The 14,366-nt window shown below is 42.6% G+C and overlaps 1 protein-coding gene across 4 annotated transcripts in view; it reads left to right on the plus strand.

Moving 5' to 3' along the window:
• Met (MET proto-oncogene, receptor tyrosine kinase) overlaps window positions 1-14,366 on the plus strand; it is a 109,430-nt gene that overhangs the window by 64,481 nt on the left and 30,583 nt on the right. For all 4 annotated transcript variants that reach the window (XM_075953415.1, XM_075953414.1, XM_075953416.1 and 1 more), the window contains 6 exons: window positions 302-462; window positions 2,521-2,623; window positions 2,732-2,868; window positions 3,539-3,700; window positions 4,461-4,560; window positions 8,516-8,734. In XM_075953415.1, the coding sequence (XP_075809530.1) occupies window positions 302-462; window positions 2,521-2,623; window positions 2,732-2,868; window positions 3,539-3,700; window positions 4,461-4,560; window positions 8,516-8,734 (882 nt within the window). The remainder of the gene's footprint in view (window positions 1-301; window positions 463-2,520; window positions 2,624-2,731; window positions 2,869-3,538; window positions 3,701-4,460; window positions 4,561-8,515; window positions 8,735-14,366) is intronic.

Genomic DNA, 14,366 nt, shown 5'->3' on the forward strand with positions numbered 1-14,366 from the left:
ATAAAGCAGATCCAGGGAGCTGGAGAGATGCCTAGCAGAGAACCCGAGCTTGCTTCCCAGCACCCATGTTTGGTGACTCCCAGCCAGCTGTAATTCCTGGACTAGGCGATCAAATGTCCTCTTCTGACCTTCACAGTCAATGCGCTCACAGGCACAAACCCACACACAGAAACATATGCACATAAATTTCTCAAAATAAAATAATTATTAAAATATAATACATAGTTTTGTTGGTTTCCACAATATAAAAAAAATCACATTATGCTGTATTTTCCTTTTAAGTTCTACTTTATACTTGTAGGTTTTCCCCACTAGCGCGCCCCTTGAAGGAGGAACGATGCTGACCATATGTGGCTGGGACTTTGGATTCAAGAAGAATAATAAATTTGATTTAAAGAAAACCAAAGTTCTGCTTGGCAATGAGAGCTGTACCTTGGCCCTAAGTGAAAGCACAACAAATACGTAAGGAACGCAGGGGCTGTGCTGGGCCGGGCTTGGAAGACAGGCGTGGGCTTTTAATTACAGTTCCTAAAAAAGAAAAAATGCTCAACATGTTCATCATGAATTAATAAGGGTCTTGACCGGTCTCTGCATTGGAGAGACTCGGAGAAAGAAAAGGGTGGCGTGGCCTCGGTAAAGAAAAGATGGATTCAGTAGCCACTGGTTGTTTTTTTGACTTGTTTGCTTGATTTAATCTTTATGCACAGTTGGAGTTTAATACTTGTATTTTCACTGGTTTTGTGTGGTGACGAAAATCTATGCCTACTGTCGCACACGGAGCATCGCGTGTGGAAGTCAGGAGATGGCTCCAGGAATTTGGTCACCTCCTTCTATAGTTCCCAAGGCTAGGGTTATATGGTAAGGTCAGGTCACGAAGCTTGTGACTTTACCTACCAAAATGTCCTACTAGCCGGGCTTCCAGGAGCTTTGAAACTACTAAAATAGTTTCTGCAGAAACTATTTGTGTCACTTGAAATAGTGGCCCTTCCTCTTCAGACTCCAAACACTGTTCCCAAAGCCTCCTGTGGACGTCAGTAAACGGTGGCGCCTGTTCTCTTATCAGGACCCACCTGCTGGTCCTCGCAGCAAGGGTGACGCCATCCATCACACTTTTGAGACTCTTTCTTAGTGAACTTAAATTTGTATTCAGGTAATAGTCGTTGGCACTCTGTCATCCGGGCATCTCCCCAAACACTGAGAGATGTCAGTTCCATTCTCACAGAAGGCACAGAAAGCTGGGATGCAGCCTAGCCAAACGAAGGGATCAGAGCCGACAGACTGGCAAGTTCAGCCCTCTGATCAAGGCCTGTGTTTGTTCTACCCTTTCTATCCTGCCTATCCCCACTCCAGTCTCTAAATTCTACAGTGAGTGGGTAATGCGGGAATTACTTGTTACGTTGTAGTAGCAACAACTGAAGTTTTAACAGTTGAATCTTTTTGGTTGAACCTGTGCAAGAGAGTATCTAATAGATTTCATTCCAGTGTCATAAAAGACCTTAACATATACATTTTAATGAAACTGAAACCAATTAGTGTCAAGCTTGCTAGCCCGAAGACAAAAGCAAATTCACCCTAGAAACATCCCTTGTTCTCAAAAACTCATTATTGCAAGATGAATTAAGATCTATAAAGATAAAACACAATGCATTCTTTTTTAGGAGTTACTTAGTGAAACAAATTATATTCAGCTTTATATTATATGTATTATATATTAAACTATGTAAGATTGCTGATGAAGAATTGGCTCTGTTGGCTTCTAAGGAGATGTTGCAGTTGCCAAAGTGCTTGTCAGGCAAGTAGAAGGACCCAAATTCAATACACAGTGCCCAATAAAAGACTGGGCATGATGGTGCTCACTGGCAATCCAGCACCAGGGAGGCAGAGACAGGAAGATCTCTGAGGCTTGCTGGCCAGCCAGTCTAGCCTAATCGAGCTTGTCCCAGTCCCTGTGAGAGAGCCCATCTCAAAACCAATAGGTGGCCTCTGAGATATAACACCCAAGGTTGACCTCTGGCTTCCACGTGAATACTTCTGCTTCCAACATGGCACAGTAATATTAATAATTCTATGGAAAAACTGCCATAGTTTTGTTCCTCTCAGTGATTTAAATAGACTTGTCACACACAACTACAGTCACAGAAATATAGCTGCTGGCATAAGTTGATGAAGAGTTGGCTTGTTCATCGATGGCACATTGCTTCATATGCTGTTGAGATAGCAATCATTACCTTACATGTGCCAACCATGGAGTTTTACAATCTTAGATTATCGCGCACTTCTTAGCTGGTGAAATCTGCCATGGTGAGGTCTGAAGTTTCCTATTACGGTTTATACAAAGTTTGGAGTGATCACTCAAAAAATAGAATTATGTGATTTTTGACCCTAATGAGTCCATGAAACCGAGCTTGCCATTTGCGGTCACGAGCTCACAATCACAACCAGCAGCCAAACCAGAAAATCAGAAAATGCATGTGCATTTGAAACATATTAAGTCTTGCTTTTCTTTTTTTTTTTTTTTAGGTTGAAGTGCACAGTTGGTCCCGCGATGAGTGAGCACTTCAATGTGTCTGTAATCATCTCCAACAGTCGAGGGGCAACACAATACAGCACATTTTCCTATGTAGTAAGTCCAGGCATTACTTTGTTCATGACCGAGGACGTTTGATCTTTATTTCATCTACTTAAATGATGGAATTTACCAGTTAACATTTTTGTTTTGCTCCCTACTCAGGATCCTGTAATAACAAGCATCTCTCCAAGTTTTGGTCCTAAGGCTGGAGGGACTTTGCTCACGTTAACTGGAAAGTATCTAAACAGCGGGAATTCTAGACACATTTCGATTGGTGGGAAAACATGTACTTTGAAAAGGTATTGGAGCTTTTTTTGTCGTATTAATATCTGTACCTGACGCATCACGCCAAGCTCTCTTGCCTGTGGAAACAAAGCACAGTAAAGATGTTTATTTATGACTTCCTCTCCTGCTGACAGTTGCTGCTTCCCACAGCCCCTTTGCTGGTTTTTCTACCCTTCCTTTTTATTGCTTTATCCCCCTTCTAAGTTTTGTCTTGCTATCCACTCTTTCGCTGCAGTGAGTCTTATCCCAGCTACAGAGTGAGCTTGAGGCTCTGGTTATTGGCATTACATCAAAATAAGCATTTCTATCAAGATTCAAGGCTAAAGAAGACATGTGGAGGGAAGAAATGGGTGAGGTTAGATTTGGAAGGTGGTTATGTTTCTCCTTCTTAGAGTTGAAGCAGCTAAGATTGTTCCAGTACCAAATGTACTTTGAAGGTTGCCTGAACCGCCAATTGTTTTGAAGTCACAGATGGCCTTTCAACAAGGCTGAGTGTGGGATCCAGTTGAATGTAAACAGCCTACACTAGGAAGAGCTAGTCTCCTAGACCACCTCAGGAAACGCCACAGGGTTATGTTTTCTGACTTACAGATATAATTTCGGATTATGTGTATCACTAATAACTAATGTCTGCTTTTCTTCCTTCCCTCCTTTCTGTTCTTTTGTTTGTTTGATTCTCTTCAGTGTATCAGATAGTATTCTTGAATGCTACACCCCAGCCCAAACCATCTCCGCCGAGTTTCCCGTGAAATTGAAAATTGATTTAGCTAACCGAGAGACAAGCAGCTTCAGTTACCGGGAGGACCCCATGGTCTCTGAAATCTACCCGACCAAATCTTTCATTAGGTAAGTGAAAGCTGCCGATGGGGAGAAGAAGAGCGAGAACAGACGGATGATTTGGCTGCAGAAAAAACCAAGCAGCCTCGCGCTTTCATCCCTCACTTAAATGCAGTGATGTTTCTTTTGAAGGCACCTTTCCGATTCAGTGGGAAGTTACATTTGGGATTCAGGGACAGCTTGACTTTATCGATGGCACCTCATGCCAAGAAACATTCTTCCAATCCAGTTTTGCTTTAGACAAGAGTGGTTCAACCCAGTGCCGTAGTGAATACACACCTGTGTCATATAGAGCGTGTGTGTGTCTGTGGCTGCTCTCGGCTGAGCACAGTTCCTGACAGCAGAGTCATCTCTCCCTTGGCTCTCCTCACACCTTGGGATTCCTTTACACACACTTTCCCCTCTGCCAGATTCTGCACAGCCAGTGTCTTGTTGGACAGAGTTCAGCCTCTCCCTCGTTTCTGCTCATTCTACCGTCTCACAACAATGATCGCGGACGTTTTCCTTTGTCCTTTTCAGAGTGTAAAACCCGCTTCTTTTCCACAATTAGTCAGTAAAAATGCAGACATTTCTACAGCTTACAAAATTTTCTTTAAAATGCTCTCACACTTCCAGAGAAGTGTTACCCCGAGCTCCCGTTCAACTCTGGCTAGCCCTCTAACTTTACCACTGAGCGTAAAACCTTATCACTCATTATCATTGAGTGTAAACCTCTAAAGACTTGGTGGAGAACCGCTGAATATTCCTGTTTTCTCTTCTGTTTTGCCAGTGGTGGAAGCACAATAACAGGGATTGGAAAAAACCTGAACTCAGTCAGCATCCCGAAGCTAGTCATAAATGTGCGCGAAGTGGGAATGAACTACACCGTGGTAAGTCCTCGGAGTGGCTGCTCGGAGCCATGCCTCCACCACCAGGCTTCCAGTGCACAGGCTTTGCTTTTAATATTCACTAGGAATCTTTGCATCAGAGGTCAAATGGCGCTTTTTATTCAACAATAGAATCTTAAGCTGACATTGCAATCACATTCATACATACACATTTGCACATGAACACACATACACACACACACACACATATGAACGCGCACGCGCATGCGCACAAACCCATTTATATAGCAATGAAGATTTTCAGTTTGAGGCTGTAGCTTTCAAAATTGTTGGTACAAACACAAGCTTGTCACAAGCCGGGTTCATCTGCGAAGCAGGGACCACAGTTGAGAGACCTCCTCCATCAGATTGCCCTGCAGGCAAGTCTGGGGGAAGCATTGTCTTGATTACTCATTGATGCTGGAGGGGCCAGCCCAGTATGAGTGGTGCCCACCCTCTATAGACGGTCCTGGGAAAGATAGGACCACCTACAGAGAGAGAACAAGTCCGTAGGCAGAATTCTTCTGCGGTCTTTCCTTCAGTTCCTGCTCCCATACTCCCTCCTTGAGTTCCTGTCCTGACGGCCCGCAGACGGAGGGTGATCCGAGGGTTGTAAGAGGAAAGTTGGTTTTGGTTCATGGAGCTTCCTCCCAGCTGTGGAAACCTAACACAGCTTTTGATACGTTTTTCAAATGAAAGATGTGAGATGGACATTTTTAAGAGTGAGAAGTGCAAATACTATGCTTTAGCCACGCTAATATGTTTTTATTTTCTTTAAATACATACTACATGATGCCAGTAAGCAAAATGAAAAGTTTATATCATAAATAGATTTATTTATAGAAAAGCATTACAGGTACACATATATTACAGATAGATGTATTTCTTGTAACATATATATGATTTAGACTACTGAAGTTAGGAAATTTTAAATTATTATACACCTCTTGATAAAAAATAGATGAATAAAATTACAACATCTGCCCCACCGCTCTGCGTTTCAGGCTCTGAATTTAAAACCTATTTCCTTGCGTCTCCATCCCACTGCCTTTGTCTCTATTGGCACACACACAAAATGCCAATAAAGTATTTTTATCGAGTAACAAAAAAAGCCTTAGAATATATTAATCCTAGATGTCGGTGGTATTTTTTCACTTCTCTACATCTCAAACCCAACCATATTTGCAAACCCAACCATAATTTAATTAAAGGTGATGGATCCATTTCAGTAGGTCACATGAGGCCTGCCATGGTCTCTGTGTGTCTATAATCACAACATCCTGAAGATGGATGCAGGCGGACCAGAAGCCTAAGGTTGGCCTCAGCCGTACAGCAAGTTCAAGACCAGACTAGGGCCAACCTGTTTCAAAAAGAAAAACAAGCAAACAAAAAGAAACAGCCGTAGCTTTAATATAGACCTCAGAAAGGTCTAGATTTTGTTGCAGTTTTTCTGCGATGAAATGTCACATTCTCGCTGGACATATGCACTCTACTTGGAGAAAAGGCTCCAAGTGCCGTCTCTCGCATACACTCTCAATTAGGCAAGCGATAGATTGAATTATAGCACTTTCTTTGAAATTTCCCCATCCAATATTTCTTAAAGGCTAAAGCTACTCTGTTCTTTAATTACGAAAAGCAATTGGGGACTAAAAATGGCAAGCTAAGTCACCAAACAATAAGGTCATCCCAAATGAGATTTCCCTTGACCCTCTCAATCACCCCACGCTGCATCACCTCTAACGCGAGTTATTAGATTCTTATCATATTTCCGAGAGATGGTACTCCAGGGAGTCACGGCATGAAGTGAAGGACCTGGAAGCCGATCCCCATACATGGCCACAAACATTAGAAGACCACTGATATTAATTTAGGAGACTTCCGTTCTCCACAACCAAGATATAATTTTACTTTAACAAAATAAAAATAACAGTTACCCCCTTTGGTGTTGGCATGTGACTTTTTAAAGTTGGCTCTGATAAATGATTCACTTACTGAAGAGCAAGCCTCCATTATTAAAATAATGGGGGAGATTGCTTTTGTCTCTTTACCCAAAGATGGTCTACAGAACAATTCTCAACTTTGGCCATTTATTTATAATTAAATGTTTGCTTGAAGCCCTCCAGGTGATATAAGAGAGGCGTACCACCAAGAAGACTCAGACATACAAGTCTTATCTGTCTTATATGTGGAAATAATACAAACTGCTATTGTTTGAGTCAGAAACACAGCGTACAATAGCTCTGCATGTTAGTACTGGATCGTACTGAGCTAACTAAGGGATCTTCTACTGTTTGCTCTTTCATTATCCCTTCCTTTATGGTCATTTCTAAACACTGCCTTATGGAGAGGTGTATGCTCCTTCTCAGTTCCCTGTGGTTTATAGAGTATAAAGTTGGCTATGATGAATTGAACTCATTTATTATTTAGCAAATAAAAACTTAATGGTGATGTCTAATGTAGATCTATATCTAGCCAGAATAATTTTTAACTCCAGAAAACTCACAGCATTAAAATATAGAAATAATTAATGTAACAAAAACGTAGATTAATTTGTTAATGCATGCTGTGTACCAGAGCCCTGCAGATTAATCTGTGTTTTTTTTAGGTTCTTGTTATTATACAGAGAATTAATATGGTAGCAGTAAAATATTTCATTTCCATTTTACAAGATGATAGGAATAAATAGCTCTTAGAACTATGGCATTTTATTTTATATAAAATTAGATAGTGCAATCTACTTTATTCATTTTTATCTCTCCTTCTTATCTGATTCCAACATAGATTTTTAAATACTGAGTAAGTTTTTAAATTATTAAGGAGAAAACATCACACAGCAAATTCTGTGCTTTTTATGTATATCCTGAGGTCTTTTGCTATTGTGGGCATAAGCAATTGTTTTATCTCCAACTCTACTTGTCAAAGAAAAGGAAATCTAAGGGATGTTGTTGCCTGTTTGTCTTTTCCTTGGGGGAGAAACGCAACCCTTTGACTTTAAATACACCACTTTGTGTGACTGGCTTTCGTCTAAGTACAATCAGGAGGAAACTACATTTTCCAAAATTCCATAAATCAGAATTTCAAAGAGGAGGATTGGAAATGAGAGATGAAAGGATATAAAATAATAGCAACAGAGCCATTGTAACGTGGACAGAATTATTTAGAGAGGCTACGGAGTGAGAAAGACGCAAGGCTCGGTGGTGATGATAGGGACCGCTGATGCCAATGGCCTTGGTTGCTGGCACTCCACCCCTCAGATGTGTGACCAGACTGAATGAAGTATGTTTTCCTGAGCTCAGGGTCTTTACCTAAAAATGGCACAGCATGCCACCTCCCTGTAGGAGTAGCAGGAACATCACAGGAGACTAACTTTGTAGAGTGTTTTACCAGTTAACACACTAATGAGGGTCCATGAACACGGTCAGCTGTGATGTTAACCCACGTGGAACCAGGCAGTGTACAAAGCCCTTTACCGTGAAGCTTCCCACGCTGTAAAAAACACCTCAGTCGTAGTTCCTAAGTGGGGAAGCAGTTTCTGAGTGATGCCTTCACCCCACTTCTCATAACCTCAAAGTGAGATCGGAACCAAGGACTTCTAAGTTGTCAAAGTCCAGCCCTTGTTCACCCATAGCTGCTTTACAAAATGTGGAGGCGGTTCCCCCAGCAGTCTGCCTTGTCCTAAGCAGTTACGTGATGGAAGGAAGGCCAGCCAGCTGCAGCTACATCACCGTAGCTTCTGCCCGGCACGCTCTGGGTTCCAAAAAAACAAAAAACAGTTGTGTTGTTTGGAACACTTTACACCTATCATGTTTCCTGAAATGCGTTCTTCAATGTTAGGAAGTTAAATGGAGACCGTTTTTTGACAATCAATGTGGTTTGGGTGGATTCTGAACTCAGGCCATAGCCGAATCGTGTCGATGCTGCCTGGGTCCTCTGACGGTGGGAAACTGTCTCCCTGTAGGAATGCCAGCATCGCTCTAACTCGGAGATCATCTGCTGCACCACTCCTTCCCTGCAACAGCTGGACCTGCAACTCCCCCTGAAGACCAAAGCCTTTTTCCTGTTGGACGGGGTCCTTTCCAAGCACTTTGATCTCGCTTATGTGCATAATCCTGTGTTTAAGCCTTTTGAAAGGCCAGTGGTGATCTCAATGGGCAACGAAAATGTACTAGAAATTAAGGTAAGAATTGCGTAAAATACTTTCTTAAATGAACTTGAATCGTGTCGTGGACTTCCTAGCCATGTCAATAGAGTCATTGTATCTGGGCATTATATCTTATTCTATACCAACAAATATCAAAGCACTGAAAACAAATCTTTCTGGCATAAGACTAAAAGAGGAGTGTAATTATGCATTGCTTTTTAAGACCCCTTTTTTGTGTATATATTGAAAAGTAACAAATGCTGAGCATAAATCTGTCAAAACAGGCTCCCCGTGATGCTATCCTGATGATGTTTTACGTTCCCTTGTGTGGTTCACCTCAATGTGCTTACCGGAAGATAAACAGTGAGGGCCTTGATGGACATGCATTAGTTGCAGCTTTGTATTTCCTTATAGTGTGTAGTTTGTGAAGTTCTCTCTCTCTCTCTCTCTCTCTTTCTCTCTCTCTCTCTCTCTCTCTCTGTGTGTGTGTGTGTGTGTGTGTGTGTGTGTGTGTAAAAGCATACATGCCAAAGCAAATATTTGAAGATCAGAGGTCAACTTTTCAGAGTTTTTCCCCCTTTTCTCCTCGTACCTTGTTTCTATGGCACTCTCTCTCTCTCCTTATATGTGTGCATATGATATTTTAGTAACTCTCTGGTAATTTTGTAAACATATGGTGTATGTTTATCATATTCACTCCCCCAGCTCTTCCTTTTAACTCCCCTCAGATACCTGCCCTCCTCCTCTTAATTTCATATCCTCTTTTTTCTAAGAGCCTAGCAAATCCAATCTCATATATTCACAGACGTGGGGCCATCCGCTGAAATGTACTTGTGGTTGACCTACCAGGACCACCCTCTTAAAAAAATTGATCATCTATCTCCAAATCGCCCAACAGCTGTCAATGGCTCCTAGTTAGGGGTGCAGGCTCATGTGCAGATTTTGTTCAAGCAACTGTGAGTCCATGAATGAAGAGTCACTCCTCCCCAACTCTGTCTCTGGCGATCTTTCTACCCCTTTTTCCGAGATGTAGTCCTTGAAGCTTAGAAAGGAGAGGGTGATATAAATGTTCCATTTGTGACCGGTTCTGAGTTTCTCTATGAACCATTATCCAATGTACAAAGACAGTCACCTAATGAAGTCTGAGGGCTACAGCCTGTTTAGCAAAATAATGAGTTCTCCCCCTTATGGGTTTTGCCACATTTTTTAAGGTTTTTTTGTTTGTTTGTTTGTTTTTGTTTTGTTTTTTAGATAGGGTTTCTCTGTGAAACAGTCCTGGCTGTCCTGGAACTCACTCTGTAGACGAGGCTGACCTCGCACTCATGGAGATCCGCCTGCTACTGCCTCCCAAGTGCCGGGACCAAAGGTGTGTGCCACCACTGCCCGGCAACCTGTACTTTCTGGGCAATTCTCTTGTCTCTACCTCCCAGCACATAGGAGAACCGTGATAACAGATGCATGGCACAGCCTCCAGCTTTCTACATTGACTTCGGAGAGTTAACTTACCTTTACCCATGGGACCATTTCATAGCTGTGGTCAAACATAAGCTGTTTTATAAATGGATCTGGATTCCTACCACCTTGGGAATACATTAGCTCCTGCAAACATAGTAACAGAGCACCTTGTCCAGACAGCCTGCTGCAGACAAATATCACTAAAGTCAGGATAGGGTTTGAGAAGTAATGAAATGAGCAGAATACAGAAGAGGGACTCGAATCAGCTCTCTGGCATCATCTCAATTAACTTTACTTCAGATAATAAGAAAACTAGCAAAATGATCAAGATTTGAATTTTCCGTAGTCCACCAATTTAGCAAAATATTCATCCTTCACAGCCTGTTGTCTGAGACACTGGAAATGTTTGTCTTCAGAGAGCATTTGAGTGTTCCCATAAGCAACGCAAGCGGCAGAGTAGGCCTTACTCAGGTGTGATGTGGGCAGCACGGGTCATCTCCAAGCGAGTGACATTTCCGCTGAAATAGTTCTGCTCTCTCGGGGAGATTTTTATCTCTGAACTAACTCACGCACAAATGCACACTCGCGCCATCGCTAACCTCTCTGTTGCATTTTGTACAATAATTAAGTAAACCCAGCATGAAATTAAATGGAAAAACCTGCTTCACTGAACAGTGTGTTTGCCACACCGAAGTTCTTTCATCTGCTGCTTTAATTAGTTTTAGAAAAAGAGAAAGAGCTTTTTATCACTTCCTCTTTTTTTTCCCCCTCAATAAAACTAATCTAGTGTGACCTTTCGCTTTCAACAATTACTGTTTTTGCTGTTTGAAAGATTCCATTTGGCTTTTCTTGATGAAAACAAAGGTTTGTGTGTAAATAGTCTTAAGCCCCCCCCCCAAAAAAGCTATATTCCTGTTCCAGTGTCTATGATGGACAGATTAGATACAAGGGGTTCTTTATCTACCCTTTCAAATCCAGTGTTGGGTGGAAGAGAAAACTTCTTTTTCTATAAATTAAACAGCAGTTATTCAATGCCCCGTGAAGTTGTTGGACCAAGAAAAGCATGGCTTGACGTCATCCTAAGTCTGTCAATGGTGTTTCCAACATGGCCCAACGTCCCCGGAGACCTACACAAAGCAGTCCCTTTTCTTGACTATGTAAAGTTCACTCATTTTCTCTAACAAGTCTATAGCACTTGCCATGTCCCAACGCTGTGTTCCCGTGGTGACAGCGCAGCTTGGGGGCGATTGTTTTAGTGACACAATTTGCTCTTTTCCCATACTTCATTTTCTATGCGTACAGGAGGAAATCTAAGATGTGTGAACCTATTTGCTGTGGCAGCAATTTAATCCTTTATCGGTTTCTAAAATAGATCACTTTGAAACCTCTGCCTCTCTTGGACACCCAGTGGAGTGTCCTTGTTAAAACGCTTTCTTGTACTTGTTTTACCGCCATTGAAAACATGAGTGCACAGTGCATTTGTCTCCCGTTAGTGAAAGTGGTGGGGTGCTAAAATGTGGTTTGGCTGTAGGGTGCTTAGCTAGCTAACTCAGCCGTCAGCACTACTAAAAAAAAAAAAAAAGTGGAAGCTGGAAAATTGGTTCAGTGGTTAGGACTATCTACTGCTCTTGCAGAAGACCTGAGTTCAGGGTCGGTTCCCAGCACCCACACCAGAGGCCTCCCAATTATCTGCAACTCTAGTTCCAGAGGATCCTGCTATTCACTCTCTAGACAATGCCAGTACCTGCACTCAAAATAGCCACACTAAAAAACACACCCATGCACAAAACCAAGAAGAAACAGGAAGAAGACTAGGAGAGAAGAGGCAGAGAGGGGTGGATGAAGAAGGATGAAGAAAGAAGAGGAGAAGGAGGAAGAGAAAGAGAAGGAGGAGAGGGATGCAGGAAGAGGAGGAGGAAGTGAGAAGAAGGAGGAGGAGGAGAAGTGATTGATAGTTAGGGGCAGTGGCGCCTTACTGTATGACTGTAACCCCACCATTGTGGGTAACTGAGATAGGAAGATAAGGGTCCTAGGCCGGGGGGGGGGGGGGGGAGGAAAGCAAGATCTATGGGGAAATTATACAATGAAATTTGTTGTTTACTGCTGAGAGGAGCTCACATTCCTCAACCAGATATACCAAGAAGAATCCTTGGTTTTGAAAGGGTCGTGATAGTTTTCAGTCCAAGAGGTGGGCTCTGCCCCAGTGATTTGGCCTGGTAACTATACAAAGGGGACAACCACTTTCAGTGCAAAAGAACCCGGTAAGATGAATCATTGGTCTCTGCTAGTAATAGATCAGGAACCTATAGATGTTTGAGGTAGTTCAAGTTCACCAGGATGTCTGTGAGTGTCGTAAACAGTCTCTTGGCGGGTGCACATTGGGCTGTGGTCAACAATTTAGTGCCCATGTTTAAGAAGGATTCTACAGTCAACACAAGGATTTTTGTGTATGTTATTCAATTTTAATCCTATGTGGCCCTTGGAGGTTAGGAGGTCAGTGAGTATTGTCCCCATTAACGAATAAATCAGCCAGCAGGTTTAGGAAGATTGACTTAATTGTCTTGGTGTCCCCCAGAGAGCTAACAGCAAACCTGTAACTCAGACTCAACTCTTGAGTCCAAATTCCAGGCAAATCACGGAGTTAGTGTTTCTCTTTCATTTAATGAATATAAAAATGCTTTTCAAAATAGTGAAACTTTCTATCATGGGACAATAGATTCTACACCCTTATTTGAGTGAAATAGCGCTAGACTTTTTTATTTTATTATTTTTTAAAAGAGAAAATAAACTATCTTTTTTCATTTTACATAGCAATCCCAGTTCCCACTCCCTCCTCTCCACCTTCTCCCCCAACCCCACCTCATCCCCATCCACTCCTCAGAGAGTGTAAGGCACACTACTTTGGGGAACGTCCAAGACCCTCCTTACTATATTTCGGCTGAGCAAAGTATACATCCAAAGAGAAAGGGTTCCCAAAAAACCAGTACATGCAGTAGGGATTAATCCTGGTGCCACTGCCAATGGCCCTCAGTCTGCCCCAGCCATACAACTGTCACTCACAGTCAGAGGATCTGCTTTGGTCCTGTGCTGGTTCCTTCCATCTGGCTGGATTTGGTGAGCTCCCATTAGCTCAGGTAAACTGTTTCAGTGGGTGTCTCCATCGTGGGCTTGACCTGTTTGCTCATATTCTCACTCCTCCCACTCTTCATCTGGACTTTGGGAGCTCAGCCCAGTGCTCCACTATGGGTCTCTGTCTGTTTCCATCAGTTGCTGGATGAAGGTTCTATGGTGATATTTAGGATATTCATTAGTCTGACTACAGGGCAAGGTCAGTTCAGTCACCCTCTCCTCTACTGCTTAGGATCTTAGCTGGGGTCATCCTTGTGGGTTCCTGGGAATTTCTCTAGAGTCAGGATTCTTGCTAGCCCCATAATGGCTCCCTCAATCAAAGATATCTCTTTCCTTGCTCTCATCTCTGTTCTTCCTCCATCTCAATTATCCCATTCCCTTAAGTTCTCCTCCCACTTCCCCTTCTTCCCTCCTCTTCTCCTTCTGCCCTCCCTTCTTCCCCCACCCCCATAATCCCAATTTTATCAGGTGATCTTATCTATTTCACTCTAAACATTTTTAAGTTTTATTTTAACTGTGTGTGTGTGTGTGTGTGTGTGCGCGCGCGCGCGCGCGCGCGTGCGCAGGTGTGAGTACCTGTGGAGTCAAGAAGACAGTGGATCCCAGGAGCTAGAGTTATAAGCCATGTGGGTGTTGGTAACTGGGCTCCGGCTCTCTAGAAGAACAGTAAGTGCTATTAACCACTGAGCCATCTCTCTAGCCCTGCTCTGAACTTTCTTCAAACATTTAAAATTTGATATGCCTTCCCCTGGTCATTTTATATGAGTTTTTTGCACATGCATAGATTCTATAGAAAGAAGTGCCCTATTCGAAGCTGGAACAGGACTACTTCTGGCTGTCCTGGGGCTTTGTCTTATCCTAGAGCTGTGCTCATGGTGCATGTGGCAATAGGGGAGCTTCAAAAGTCATTTCTGAAAATTCAATTCAAAGAGAGAGGAGGGCAGGAACCTCATAGACGTAGTTCAAGATGAGCCACCGCGAGATTTAGAGACTTGAACTGATTCTGTGAACGTGAGAACAAGTATGCGGGTTACAGGTAAGGAACTAGACATCACTGTCTGGGCACTAAGGACATATAGAAAGG

The sequence above is a fragment of the Microtus pennsylvanicus genome, chromosome 19 (assembly GCF_037038515.1).
Source record: "Microtus pennsylvanicus isolate mMicPen1 chromosome 19, mMicPen1.hap1, whole genome shotgun sequence".
Taxonomy (NCBI): domain Eukaryota; kingdom Metazoa; phylum Chordata; class Mammalia; order Rodentia; family Cricetidae; genus Microtus; species Microtus pennsylvanicus.